A 15,951-nucleotide genomic window follows, 5' to 3' on the forward strand; every position below is an offset into this window, starting at 1 on the left:
GTTTTGAAGTCATTCTCTGATTATTACGTTTGTAAAACGCAAAAAATCTAAAAAAGTGTTTGTATGAAAAAAATATTATCTTCTATAAAAACGGAGTTTTGGAGAAGCATGTCCATACATGCTTTTTTCATAACGCAGTTTTAAAAGCGCAAAATCTATTTTGTAATCGCAATAACAAACATCCCCAAAATATATTTACATAATGTATCTATAATATCTTAAATGAAATTATTTATGACATACACCTTTAAACCTTTATAGTAATTACACTCTTCCTTTTCACATCAATTATTTTTACGTTACTAACCACACCGCTACCGTTATTCGTCGCCGCTACAGCGAGGCTGCCGTCACCGTCATTCTCTCCAAATTGCGCGGATGTATCGCTTGTTTCACTATAGGTATAACCAAATCTATTTATGAAACTGAAATTCATAACGAAGATTTATCGAGAACTGCGATAACTAATTAAAACCATTAGATTAATTAAATCAAGGGCCAAAATGATTTGATGGCATTTGTGTAATAATTTTGAATACAAATTAATCTCCAAATAATAATAAAATAACCCCCTAAATTCATTTTTAAAAAAGTCATAGTCCTTGGATGAAAAACAAAATTAAATTTTAACCTTTGGATTACTTTGCTTAGATCATCTACTTTTTTTAGATTTATTCCCTAAATTACTAATTTTTCTAACAAACACAATTAATAATTACTGTTTGTGTTAATGTAAGAATTTTCAACAATTATAAATTATTAGATGACATTAAAGCTTACGTCGAGATTAAGTATTCTATATTCTATAATTTTTGGAATTTAAAGCTTTTGACTTTTGTAGATATAGAAAATAAGTTACCCACTAATTTTGTAACTAAAAACTAATCACATAATTCATTATTAAGTGTTGGCAACTACAAACAAGATAAACGTATTGACAAAAATAAATAATATAATAATAATAATAATGTATATATATAATTTATAATCAAATAGTAACTTTTTTGTTTTAAAATCGCATCGTGTCATCATGTCGTTAATAATATAATATTAATATAAAAACTTTAGAAGATATATTCCAAAATTTATAGATTATGATATAAAATTTATAAAATTTAGGGTCTTATTAATTAATTAACCAACTCCATTTAGGTGGGTTGGCCAGGGGTACCTTCTAAATCCACTATGTGGACTCCGGAGGTGAGTTTTCCCTAAGGTCTCGGGTTAGAGTCTTGGGTTTCTCATCTCAAGGTATTTTCCATGAGAAGGGGGTTGAAAGTTCAGCGATTTGTTGGTTAAAATTGCCTCCAGCATGTCTGAATTGAAACTAACTTTACAAAAAAAAAATTAATTGAATTTAAAACGAATAAGACACGGGTCGTTAAAAGATCACATATTGTTTTAAGAGATATACAATGTTGTAGTTTATTGGTAGATATTTCTAAAATTTTACTGAACAATTTGAATACCTTTAACATTTTTATTTTTAAATACTTTTTAATGTGTATGATTTTTATACGAGTTTAGCTTATACTTTATTTATTTATCTATCTAATCCTAGAATTTGATATGCACATATAAATAGATCACTATGTTTATTTTAATTATTTTTTATGTTTTAAACTTTAAGAAAGTTATTAAAAGTATGCCCATACAATTTACAAGAACTGAATGTATTCTTAGTTATAGCAATTAAAAACAAACATAAATAATGTTTGAATTGAATGAATTAAGTTTTTTATTGGTTAATAAAAAGTTAGAACAATCTCCCTCAATATATGTGTATGAAGTTAAAGCTATTTTTTGTAGACGATGTATTTTAGATACTATCTCTTATATACATTTAATCAGATATTTACAAATTTTCGGATTGAACTACCCATTTTCTTTTTATGGTAAATATTAAAACTTCTTGCATACATTATTATCTTTTTAATCGTGTCCACCGGATGTATATGCCATATAGGTTTTTATTTCACTTAGTTTATATATTCTACAATCGCTTATTGAGTAATGATTTGTATCTATTTTTTACAATATTCTTTTCATTTAATTTAATACACTTAAACTTTTAGTATTTTATGTAAAGTGTTATTAATTCATAAACAATCATATAAATACTTGATATGTGGATTCCATTAAAGTTTTTCCTCAATTATATCCCTTAATTCTTTCAAATGTCATGATTCTGTTACCCGTGTTAATTTTTAAATTGATTTTTAAGTTGATTTATCATTATCAGATATCTATGAAAGATGATAAATCAACTCTAACGCATTAACCTAAAAATCAATGTAAAACCAAAAACTTTTGACATGTGAATTTCAATAAGGGTATGCAAAAAATGAAAATGAAATTATTTTATTTTATTTTGGTAGAAAAAATATATTGAAGACATGGAGATATAGATTTTTTGGGAATAGATTACTTCTTGTTTTGATTTCATCTTATTTTGGAAGAAACGTGTTTCATTTAAAGAATTAATCTGTTTTTTACAAATTGAGAAACAAGATAACTTCAAGCAAAAAAAAGAAAAAAACATAAATAGAAAGTCACGTGTTTTGCAAACTTTCATTCAAATTTATAAAAATTATCTCCTCTTTTATCCCTCTTTATTAAAAATCTTTTTTTTTCCCTTTCAAATTCCACTTCTTCATTTTGTCAAGAAATGGGTACAAATATGAGAGTCACATACTCACATTCCACTATTTAATTTTAGGGATTAGTACCAAAAAATGTAAACAACTCTTCACAAATTGTCATAATGTGTATGGAACTTCAATTTTGTATATTGTATGAAAAAATTTAAAAGTTATAACCTTATTTTTGGATCATTCTTTACTTTATTATTTTTGTTTTGATTTGCAAAAGCAAAAAAAAGTGACTCATGGTAGTTGGATTCATATCCAACTATAAATTAAATAGATGATGGTTTGAAAAATGTTGTGTACTCTTCAAAATGACATCATCTTATTGTTGAGTTGATTTCAAACAAATATTTAGATAAATTTATCATTATCCTTTATTTATAGTTATGCATGTATAGTATATTAGTATTATAAAACATCAAAATATCAGTAGTATTATATGTTCACCCCACGTATTACGCGGGTTAATAATCTAGTTTATTAATAAATAACAATTAATAAAGGGCATAACAGGAATATGAAATTACAAGTAATAAAACGAAAACGGAAGTACGGAACACACGTTCATTCGAAAATTATGGAACTTACATTTTAAAATTTTGTCAACTTCTTCTTATCTTAATATTAACTAATTAATAATGAAAATAATTGATGCATATTTCTTTTTCTTCCAAATTTATTTTTATTCGTTTTACAAATTATTAATTAAATTAATCATCAACAAAAGAAAAGTATTGATTTAAACATTTATTAGTAATATAACTATTATTTTTGAATTTATTGATTTTTTAATATATGGTTATGAAATATGAAAATGTGATTATATTTAACTTATAACCATTTGAGGAAAAAAACATATATTTTTAACTAGTACACATGTGATTACAAGTGTATAAATATATTTTTCTTATATATAAATATATATATCTTCTAGTTGGTACACATGTGAACGTTAACTTGTATACATGTAAACGTTAATTTGTACACATATGAACGTTAGCTTGTACACATGTGAATGACCCTGGTATAGAAATATATTAATTTATTATAACAAAGTATGTAAATGACACTATTTATATATCAAAAGGGAAGTTTTAAAATAACTTGTTAGTAGATAAGTGTATACATTATAATTATGTTAGATAATTATTTAGACAAGTGTTAAAACATTTCGTAGAAATATGAAAGAGAATGAGAATGTGGATTACTTTCAAACTTTGAGTAACGCAAGCTAATTAAAATAAGCAATATCTTATTCTAATAACTAATGAATATGAAAATAATTTGATTAATGGAGAAAAAAATTGATAACCATCCATGTAGATTTATAACGGAAATAGATAAGCATAAGATTTTTATTTGAATTCGGTTTAAAACTTTCAGCCATTATGCCTAAATAAATAACGGTATAATTCAAATAAAAATGTAAAAGCTAAAAGTAAATATAACTAGATTGAGATATTTAAGGAGTATTTTTATTTAAATTGTTTAATATTTAAATTGGTTTTACAAAATTACAATTTAAGCCTATAAATATTAATAGAAAAAAAGTTCTTATAGTTCTCGACAAATATTTAGTTCTTATTTTATCTTTTTATATATATATATATATCCTATTTTGAGATATAATAATAATTACATATCTATTTAAGGTGTTAGTTTTTATTTAATGTATAAATATAATGTTTTTAAAGCATGATTTGAATAGATATATAATAGATATATACTTATGTTATATATGTAAATCTCCTATTAATATTTCATTAATTCATTTTGTGAAAACAAAAGAATCAAAGAAAAGAACAGGAAAAGGTTAACTAAAACACCTTACCTCAAAACCTAATCAAATATCCCAAACAAAACCTAAAAATACAACACACACACAACACCACATTCTACACACTCACACTCGCAGCATCAGCAGCAGAAAGAAGGCGCCATCCATTTATATCTTGGGTTTGTTTGTATTGAGAAGATCTAACAACTCCTCTATCGATTAATAGAATAAAAGGAAAAAGAAAAATGGGTCTCCAAACACAGCCTTATGGAATACAGGGAATGCTGAAAGAAGGACACAAACATTTGTCTGGTTTGGATGAAGCTGTTATTAAAAACATCGATGCTTGTAAACAACTTTCCAACATCACTCGAACTTCCCTTGGTCCCAATGGTACCCCCCCCCCCCCCCTTTTCTTGTTATTAGATCTATCTTTTATTTCCTTTCTTGTGCTTGGACTAGAAATATATATGGTTTTGTGTATCGTTTATTCGTTTAGGTCATATTGTATTCAAATATCTGTTTTTATTTCAAAATGGGCTGTTATTTATATAAAAAAGTTTTTAACTTTGGTATTTTTAGCCACTCAAATGTTAGGAAAACGATTAGTATGTGGATGTTGTATTATGTTTGAAAAAAAAAGATTTTGCATATATAAATAATGAATAAGTGGTACACGGAAAGAAAGCGAATGGGTAATCTTACGGTGTATGTATTCTGTAAAGTAGACAACTTTGATGGTTGGTTAATAATGTATGATATTGTCTCAGGCATGAATAAAATGGTTATCAATCATCTGGACAAGTTATTTGTGACAAGTGATACTGCCACCATTGTGAATGAACTCGAGATTCAGCATCCCGCTGCGAAACTTTTGGTATTGGCAGGGAAAGCACAACAGGAAGAAATCGGCGATGGAGCCAATCTGGTAGTTTCTTTTGCTGGAGAGCTTCTCCAGGGTGCGGAAGAGCTCATTAGGATGGGACTACATCCCAGTGAAATCATTATCGGATACACTAAAGGAATTAACGAGGTTTGTCATACTCTAGTTATTTTCAAGGGATTATAGTTCGCCTTCTGCATTAGTTTAAACTCTTCCTTGTGTCTTGAGATATAAACTGTTTACTTACATGTTCCTTTGGGCGGACACTCAAGAGACTTGTTTTTTAAATTTATTAATGCGAGGCATTTATTTATTTTAACAGCAAGGAGTGTAGACATTTTTTATACAGTATTGTTTTAATGAACTTATTATGATATACTTGTGAATTTTCCACTGAAGTGAACAAGTGTCTGCTATTAAATTGATCTGACTTTATAATTAATTTAACAGACTGTCAAGATCTTAGAAGGATTGGTCGAGGAAGGTTCCGACACCATGGATGTCAGGAACAGAGATGAAGTTATCTTAAGGATGAAAGCCGCTGTTGCTAGCAAACAATATGGACAGGAGTCTATTCTGTGTCCTCTAATCGCAGATGTACATTTCTTTTCTAGTCACATGGTTTTGATAACGTCAAGTTAAGGGTGTTCTTGATTGTTGTGTTAAATTTTGATTGCAGGCATGCATTCAAGTTTGTCCAAGGAACCCGGTAAACTTCAATGTTGATAATGTGAGAGTTGCAAAACTTCAAGGTGGTGGTCTTAATAATTGTACCACAGTTAGAGGCCTGGTACTTAAAGGTGATACTGTAGGGAGTATCAAGAGAATAGAAAAGGCAAAGGTGAGTACCCTTGATGGAATTTTTACTAGGCGGTGAATACTTTTAAATCCACTTTTTTATAGTCTTGACATATTTTATGCTTGGCATGGCATCACCTTTTGTATTTTTTTTTTCTATTCCGCTTGTTGTTTTTCGTGATTGTAGCATGCTCTTATGAACAATTTGGTGTCTTATAAGTGCCTAATAAATAATGCATAGGATACGTAAGTGACATAATGAGCGAGTTGGGTGAATTTGGAGTCGAGTCAAATGATCGTTGACCTAGTTTCGACCTGGCCTGGTGGCCTAGTATTTATTAAATTTTTTAATTAAAAGCTAATGTGTTAATCATTAAACTAGATGATAATCATAAAATAATATTATTATAATGAGAATTTGTGTATTTTGCATAGTAAAAATGAGGTTTTATGCTTTTCAACACACTTTTGGGCTTGTTTGACCCTTCTCCATATGATCTTAACATTTTGAACCTGTTAGAAATAATACAAAACCTTAATTGATTCATCTGGTGAAATTTGCGATATGTAATCGGATATAATGAGATGTTAGGCACCTACGGTCATGGCATATGACAATAAAAGACATTGTTATCCTAGATTAGAGATACGCATTTCTGGGCTGATTCTCAGATTGCTAAAGATGCTTCCTTGCAGAGATAATTCGTTGGATTTTCCACCTATTATGCATAGCTTTCAAGCTAATTCGTTGGACTGTTATCTTGTTGTATTAGATTTTGTTGAAGCTGGAAATGCTTTTTGGTTTTGTAGGTGGTTGTGATAGCTGGTGGCGTTGATACAACTGCAACTGAGACCAAAGGAACTGTTCTGATTCACAGTGCTGAGCAGGTGAAGTCCATTGTTCTTGTGCATATCAAATGTCATTCATTGGGACCATGATCAATCAAAAGATTAATACCTGCGTTCTCTTTTTTGTTGACATCAGTTTTTTAGTTACCATTTCAATTACCACACTATCAAAACTTCATTTGTTTAGTTGTGGCCTTGTACCATTTTTTATGTAAACTTAAAAAAGTTCTAAAAAGTCCTCTTGTATTGCTGGAATTTACTCCATTTTTTGTTGACTATGTGGTCATTAATATCTTCTACTTGATTTTACTGCAGCTTGAAAATTATGCAAAAACTGAAGAAGCAAAGGTTGAAGAGCTCATAAAAGCAGTTGCAGAATCGGGTGCAAAGGTCATAGTTAGTGGAGCAGCTGTAGGAGAGATGGCTCTGCATTTTTGTGAGCGTTACAAGTATGCATACTCGATCCTTCTTTGTATCTAAAGTGCCCTTTCTATTTTTAAGTCATGGCCTCTCTCTGTATATATCATTATTTAATTGCTGATATTTCAAAAGGTTTCTAAATTTTTTATTATCATTACGGGTTAGAAAGTTGCATAATTACTTTTTGAGACATAGCTAACCATTACTAAGCATTATTTTTCCTCTTGTTTACAGGATCATGGTTTTAAAGATTGGCTCAAAGTTTGAACTTCGCCGTTTTTGCCGCACAACTGGTGCTGTTGCTCTTGTAAGCAAGAGCATGTTTTAGTGTATCAATGTTGGATACAGGAATTGTTAAATCAAGGTTTAACCAACAGTTTCTAATAACTACTTATGTCAATTGTTTCAGCTGAAGCTTGGGAGTGCTGTAAACCCTGATGATCTTGGATATGTGGACTCCATTTCAGTTGAGGAGATTGGTGGTGCTAGGGTATGCAAACAGAATAGAGTTTTTGTTTTTCTTGTTTGATGTTTCTTCACCAGTATCCTAACTTTGGTGGGTTTGTATATTTATTTGTTTAGGTAACTGTTGTAAGAAATGAAGAAGGTGGGAACTCCGTGACCACTGTTTTGTTGCGAGCAAGTACTGATAGCATATTGGATGACCTGGAAAGGGCTGTTGATGATGGTGTCAACACTTACAAGGTATCTATCATATTTATTATTATCCCACGATTCAAATTAGTTTCCTTGCTCTTCACTGACCTTAATAATTCCCCCATTTTCCTGTTCCAGGCATTATGCAGAGACAGTAGATTTGTACCTGGAGCCGCAGCTACTGAAATTGAATTAGCCAGAAAACTGAAGGAATTTTCTTTTACAGAGACAGGGTATCTACTTTAATAGTTTCTATTTTCTTACATGCTGTTCTAAATGGTTATGTTAAGACCCGTTCAGTGCAAGATTGTATAATTGGAAATGTGGAGTCAACTAGAAACATAAGTACAAGATTTAATAACTTTCAGTTTAAGTATATGACTATATGCATATTGATTATTGAAGATTAGTTAATATGATATCTAGCAACTTTTTGTATGTTTCAAAGTAGTTATCACGAGTATAAAAGATCGCCAAGTGTCTAATTTCTTTGATTCCACAATGAATAGAGGATTTTTTTATTATTCTGTTTTTACCAGAAATTTGAAAAGTGTAATATATTTGGAATAAACGAATTTTTTTTTGTAATGTGCAGATTAGATCAGTATGCTATTGCAAAGTTTGCTGAGTGTTTTGAAATGATACCAAAAACTTTAGCTGAGAATGCTGGGCTTAATGCCATGGAGATCATATCTACTTTGTATGCCGAGCATGCTGCAGGAAATGCCAAAGTTGGTATAGACTTGGAAGAAGGAGCATGTAAAGATGTCTCAACATTGAACATATGGGATCTTTACGTAACCAAGTAAGCAACTCTCCACCCGTGACTTGAACTCATATTGTTTACACACGAGAATTTAGTGGGCCTGCATCAAAATCTTTTACTCCGTACATGATGTGGTGGAGCTTTGTTTTTGTATCCCAAGCTTTGAATGTTCTTTCCAAGTACAAGTTGCAAACACCTCATTAATACCCCATGTCCTCATTAACGGAAATGATTTGTCCCTTTGATGCGGCCATGCGGGATGCCCACTTGTCATTAAAAATTCAGAACCTATTATGATTGTAATTGTAACGCAATTTCTGTTATCATGGTCTATGTGTTTGAGCCGTCTAACTGTGTGCATGTGATCTTTCTAGGTATCATGCACTCAAGTATGCTGCTGATGCAGTTTGTACGGTGTTACGTGTTGATCAGGTACTTAAAATAACCTCTTATAAATAATACTTTTTTTTTCTAACAGCAAAAAGTACTTACTTTTGTTATTAAACCCTTTTTTCTTAACATATTATTATTACTAGCTGTTGGGGGTCCTTGCATTTTCATCTGTTTTTAGTAGCAAGCATTATGTGATCTACAAATGAACTTAATAATTTGTATGATGCTAGGGGGCTTATCTGTTAAGACTTGAACTCCATTCTCTATTATTCTCTCTCTTTATTAGAGGATGAAAATATACTGTGCCTTTAGATAAGTGATGATAAATTCTAATATGTGCAATTACTTCTTTTGCTCTCTTCTGATAAACGATGATAGTTTCCTTTAGATAAGTGAATATAGAAAGTAGCGGGTTTACATTGATAATGAGTATAGGTTTGTATTAATACTTTTTTTCTAACAGCAAAAAGTATTTACTTTTGTTATTAAACCCCTTTTTCTTAACATATTATTATTACTAGCTGTTGGGGGTCCTTGCATTTTCATCTGTTTTTAGTAGCAAGCATTATGTGATCTACAAATAAACAATAATTTATATGATGCTAGGGGGTTTATCTGTTAAGACTTGAACTCCATTCTCTAATATTCTCTCGCTTTATTAGAGGATGATAATATATTGTGCCTTTAGATAAGTGATGGTAAATTCTAGTATGTGCAATTACATCTTTTGCTCTCTTCTGATGAATGATGATAGTTTCCTTTAGATAAGTTAATATAGAAAGTAGCGGGTTTACATTGATAACTAGTATAGGTTTGTATTTATAAAATTATGTGTAGTCTTTCTGAGACGGATAACACAACTTTGAAATTCTTAAGTAGGGATGGGCATGGGACTTGTACCGTACCGATCCCGGTCCCATATAAATTGGTACGGGACTGGTACTGAGTCGGGACGGGACCGGGATTTCGGTACCATATCCCGACTAGTACCGAGATTTTGCAACTTGGTTTTTGACATGTATTTGGTTAATCAAATATTCTTCGTCTTTTTCTTCTCTTTGTTGGAAACTTGATATCCTTGAATTTAAAAGAGCTGAGCCGCTCGTATATCAGCTTTTATATGCAATTCTATGTGAATGTGATCAGTACAAAATCAATGTAGTTTACATGTCAACTCTTTGACTTGGACAGGTTGGATTGGTTGGTTTTTTATACTGTGTTTTTCTTAGTCAGCAGCATGCTTAAATTACTATAGGTTCCTACTGCAACTATTTATGATTTATATATGGCTATGATATTTCGTCCAGTACTCTTATGGTAGTCCATAGATACACATTTTTATAGATATACTCATATACTTACATATAGATATAAAATGAACAATTTACATATCGGGACCAAATGGGACCAACCGGGATTTCTCGGTTTGTCCCAGTCCCAGTACCGATTGGTACCGATCCCGTGAACTCAGAAAAATGAGTACCGGTACCGATCCCGAGTGGGACATGGTACCACTTCACGGGACCTGGACCGGGACCGGAACGGACCGGGATTTGGGACTTTTTGCTCATCCCTAGTACTCTGTGGAACATGTTGGTAGTTTATGCTCACTCCTATTATGATGCCTTTGAAATGCCATGGTGGCTCTTAAAAAGCTACACATTATATTTTACTTTTGATTCAAATTGCATGTCAAATGACACCTATATTTCTTTGAATGATCTGCAGATAATAATGTCAAAACCAGCTGGTGGACCAAGTAGGAGAGATCAACCGGCAGGAATGGATAATGAAGATTAAGATTAGGCAAAAATGAAGATTTTTGGATGTGTTTTAATTTTGCTGATATATGAAGTACTGCTTGGTTTAGAGGACTTAGTATTATGTAATGGATTTTGGGTAGTTGGGTGGTGGCGATAGTTGAGTTTTGAGGTGTGTTTGTATCAAATTTGTGACAGGGTTTTTTTTTCGAGACATTTGATTTTGGCACCTAAACGAGAATTAGTAAAAATCATGCATGCATTGCCTACGATATAAAACTCATTAATAGATTTCAAGCTCATTCCTGATCCAAAAAAAACGAACATTTGATCATAGATCTTTGGCCAAAAACTTGAATTTGATGTTAAATCGATGTTAACAAAATGTGCTTGACATGATCAAAGATTAATTCTTAAATTCACTTGCCATGATTAATATGTTTGAAGTTTGAGCTATTGCACACCGGTATCAACCTGACCATTGTGGTGAAAGGCGGATGATGTCAATGCTCATCCGTTTTTCCCTTCAATATGTAAGGGCGTAAGGCTACAACGTGTACCTTCATACTTATAATATTATATATAGCGTTTGGTTCACAGAATATTTTGGGAAGAAATGGAATCTTTCAAAGGAATTGGAATTTGAAGGAATGAAATTTGACGGAATGTTTTTGATTTTTTGAAAATTTAAGTGATGGAAGGAATGAAATTCTTTCCTCCATCCCCAAGGAATGGAGATTCCATCAAATGATGGAATGGTTACATTCCTATGGAATGAGATTCCTTCTTCTTTGTGCAACCAAACACACTAAGGAATGGAATTCAATTTCAATTTCATCAAATTTTATCAGATTCTGTGAACCAAACGCTGGGTGATATTCTAACATGTCTGAGTTGAATTCCATTTTCAAAAGCAAGATATTTAATTGAGTTTTGTTTTATATCTTTCATCCAAGGAATATATGGATTATATAATGGCAAATCATTGGTTTGATGAGGTTAGTGGTGAGCCCCATTGGGAGTGCTCTAACTTCATTAATTAACTTCGGCTAGTAACTACTAAGGAACTACCTGATAAAACTTTGAACTAATTTTTCAAACATGCGGAAAAAGGAAGGGTTTATGCTGATTTGTGTCAGCAGGACATATGTAAATAGGCATTCAATGAAAGTATTAGTTTACTAAATTCCTGAAATTGTATTTAATGATTTATTGACTTTTTTTCTTTTGAACATTCAGTCGGTATACGACATTGAGGAAATCTCACCGTATAATGGTGAAGCCTTGCACGTACCCTAGACAACGAGTTGTTGACCATGAGCCGTTAGAAGTATTTAGAAGGAAAAACCCCAAGATTTTGTCATCCGGCCGACTCATCCCTAAAGATTGAAGTCAAGACCTTGGGTAAAACCGGGAGTGCCTCTGCCTAGTTGAACTAACCTTCATTGGCAATGTTTTATTGATTTGATTAAAGTTTCTTTTTTATTATGAGTAATATACATACGGATTTATAAATTTCTAGAAAATATTGAAATCTTCAACTACACAATTTTTGCAATATCCAATAAACAAAGTGGGTCTTTGGAGGACAGGTTTTCTTATATCTACATATAGTTATTCGTGGACGAGGTCGTCTTTCCTCGTTGGGTTACCCTAGGTATCAGATATGATTCGTTGACTGTTAAAAAGAAGCCCTAAAATAATTTGCGTTAAATATGGTAAGCCACATACCCATGTTTTTAGAGATAATAAGAAAGTGGCGGCGATTAAAATTGAATGGACTTGTGTTTTTTGTGGACCATGAAAATGCGAAACCTAGTGCTAAATTTCTTTCAAGTTCCACGTGATGACATTCACACCTTTCATTAATTAATTACTACACATCTCCATCTAGCTCCACTTTCACTGGATTCCCATGAATCCATGATTACTCTCAGTCTCCAAGACAATAATTTCCCAATTATAGTTAACTGAAACTAAATAAAAGCTGTAGATTGGACATTTCATAAACAACACATTCATTTTGTTGGTATTAACCATAATTAAATGGTAATTAGAACCAAAAAAATACAGATCCAGCCAATACACAGTCACATGTTTTTGTTTCTACTCAATATTTTTATAACACACTTCACTTGTTTTCCCATCTCATTTTTGGACTTCACATATCTCCCTCCTTTTTATCCATCTTAACTTGTCACTACCACTTATATATATATACACCATGATCCAAATATAGACTAAGATTATATCTATATATCTATCATCTATTGCTTTAATTTCTTACTACAATATGGAACCAAAAATAGTTTTCACAATGCTTTTATCATTTTCAATGGTTTTGCAACTTGAAGCTTCAAAAGTACCCAACATTCCTCATATTAGTGTCATGGGGATGGTCTTTTGTGATACATGCTCCAACAATTCCTTCAACACCCATACCTACTTGTTATCAGGTTCGCCGATATATATTTTTCTTTATTTTTTTAAAAAAAAATAAAAATATGTATGGCTTACTATATATAATGTACTGTTTCATTGCAGGGGCTGAGGTTAGGATAGATTGCAAATTTATGGCAGTTTCACCAAGAACGGCAGAGCAAATATCCTTCTCGGTTAACAGGACTACAGACTGGTATGGAGTATATAAATTTGATATACCTTCTGTGGATGGGATTTATTGTGCTAGAGAAGCAGCGGTTTTGAATACATGTAGAGCCACCTTGATTAGAAGCAGTTCTCCAACGTGTAATGTACCGGGCTTCATAACTACTTCGGATGAGTTCTCTCTTAAATCCGAACAAACCAATGAATGCATTTATAGTATGTATTCCTTGAGTTTTAGACCATCTAAGATAGATCTTTCCATTTGTGGAAAGTAGCAGTTGTTAGTTTGTCTCTTTGATCCAATTTATGTTACTACATCAAAATCTACTTGGCCATTACAAGATTTTAGCAAATTATTCTAATAAGTGTACATAAGACAATAGTTGTTTCCAACGGCGGATCCACTATGAAATTACCAAGGGAAACCAGCCTCGATAAAAAAAACTCGTTAGTGTAGATATATTATAGGGATTATTACCAGCTGATGTAGCTAACTATATATGACTAAATGTCTACATTTTGTAAATATTTCATAAATTGATTATGTCATGTAATGAATTTTCAAAGCTCGTTTATTGAATGTACATGATATGTGACAACCATAGAAGCTGTCACTTGTAAATTTTTGATTGGTCGAGTACATTCAATAACCGGGATTTGAAAGTTCATAACACGACATAGACATTTTACGAGATATGTACGTAACATTGATATTTGGTCATAATTAGTTACATAGACATGTAATAATCCGTATATTAGTATATTATACTAAGTATTTATGTATTTAGGTATATTATCATGCTTTTGTTTCATAATACCCTCAAACTGCTAAAGCCAAAATTTCTTTTGCCCTGATAACCCAATTTCCTGACCCGCCTCTAGCTGTTTCTGGTTTTTGTTTCTAGTTTCACCAAGTGGCCTTTGAAAACAAAAAAACTGTTGCGTTAGTGGTCCCTAAAATGTGCAAAAAGCATTTGTCCACCTCTTGGTAGTTACTATCATGGAACTGCAAAATGTCAGTCTAATGTGCTCAACAGATTATCTGAATAATTGTATCATATCTACACTGCTTGTACAGCTTATAGAAAGAAAACGCACACTTGGAAGGAATTGTATACATTCAGCAAACACTGACACATGGGCATGATATACTATCTAGGTTTGAACCTTGTTCAAGAAACTATATAACAATATTGTCACGAGTTACGTGCAGCATGCCTGCTGGTTTAAATCACTACCACGAGGTATTTAAACGCTGATAGAATTAAAGCTATATATTACTGCTTAGTAAACTAGCTATACAACTACTGTTTTCAATTAAACTAGATGAATGATGAATCAAACAAGAATCAGCACTGATTAAATATTGGCATTTGCGAACTTCTGGTTGTAAATATGCATTCACATCTCAAAATGACATTGCACAGTGAAAGATAATCTTGAAGAATTTATACTGTCCTCAAAATGCATAATAAGTGGTAGACACCGTGGCCTCTGGAGATAATGGGTTCGATCCTCATCTCATGCAAAGGTTGGAGGGCCTTTTCTACCATTTAGGTAGAAAAATGGAAGCAGCCTCTCTACTTAGGTAGAGGTAAGGTCTGCCTACATCTTAACCTCCCTCATACACCGTCGAGGTATTGGGACTCAAAACCCGCGGAAGACGGCACTCAGCAGTTTCTGCCTTTCTTTCTTTCTCAAAATACATAATAGGCCCAATTAATGTAAGTTCCACACCAACATTCCAAAACCATTATTCTCCCGGCCTAGATGTAGGTATCATCAGCATAGTCAATGGTCGTCAATAGAATATCACCTTCCATTTGATGGTTTTCAGATAACGGTTGATGTTAGTGTATGTGACGCTACATCATTTACAGGAAGGGCTCCTAACAGAATGGTTCTGTCTCAGCGGTCTTCATAGATCGAGGCACTAGATAACATTTGCCTTATTCACCTAATTTTCAAGTAGGTAACAGGATTTGATGCTCACGGCATCTTTGACCAACATTAATATTTACAAACAATCTTGTCCAATGAATTGTGACAGACTGGTTCTGATCAAGATTGATACAGGGGCAAAATTTCTTAATATTTGTGTAGCAAATTGTGAGCCAGCCAACCTTGACCGCCTTTTTAAGCAAGATCATCATCCTTGAGAGCCTAAAACTCTTCTTTCCTCTAAAAAAAATGGCGTATGTGTTACAAAATGATAATCTTGCTATGATGAACAAATCACACGTAATAATATATCTATAATTAAACTTGCTATTTGTTTAATCCTTGCAATTAATTCTTTGTTCATACACAAAGAACACCCAAAATTTTAAGAGAAAATCCCTTGTGGGAGGGAATTCAGATCGTCCAAGCATACACATTAATTAAGGTCACAC

General features: G+C 32.1%; 2 protein-coding genes across 2 annotated transcripts; both read left to right on the plus strand.

Moving 5' to 3' along the window:
• The first annotated feature begins 4,489 nt into the window (after positions 1-4,489).
• On the plus strand, positions 4,490-11,220 carry LOC122588752 (T-complex protein 1 subunit theta). Its single transcript, XM_043760939.1, has 13 exons — positions 4,490-4,818; positions 5,196-5,458; positions 5,759-5,905; positions 5,988-6,149; positions 6,917-6,994; positions 7,271-7,404; positions 7,610-7,682; positions 7,785-7,865; positions 7,958-8,080; positions 8,171-8,265; positions 8,628-8,837; positions 9,173-9,230; positions 10,920-11,220. Exons 1-13 carry the CDS (start codon positions 4,671-4,673, stop codon positions 10,989-10,991), a joined length of 1,644 nt encoding a protein of 547 aa, XP_043616874.1. The 5' UTR covers positions 4,490-4,670; the 3' UTR covers positions 10,992-11,220.
• Positions 11,221-13,128: 1,908 nt separating this feature from the next.
• LOC122589229 (pollen-specific protein C13-like) lies at positions 13,129-13,911 on the plus strand. Its single transcript, XM_043761488.1, has 2 exons — positions 13,129-13,407; positions 13,496-13,911. The coding sequence occupies exons 1-2, from the start codon at positions 13,245-13,247 to the stop codon at positions 13,831-13,833; spliced, it is 501 nt and encodes a 166-aa protein (XP_043617423.1). The 5' UTR covers positions 13,129-13,244; the 3' UTR covers positions 13,834-13,911.
• Positions 13,912-15,951: the final 2,040 nt, after the last annotated feature.

The sequence above is a fragment of the Erigeron canadensis genome, chromosome 2 (assembly GCF_010389155.1).
Source record: "Erigeron canadensis isolate Cc75 chromosome 2, C_canadensis_v1, whole genome shotgun sequence".
Lineage (NCBI taxonomy): Eukaryota > Viridiplantae > Streptophyta > Magnoliopsida > Asterales > Asteraceae > Erigeron > Erigeron canadensis.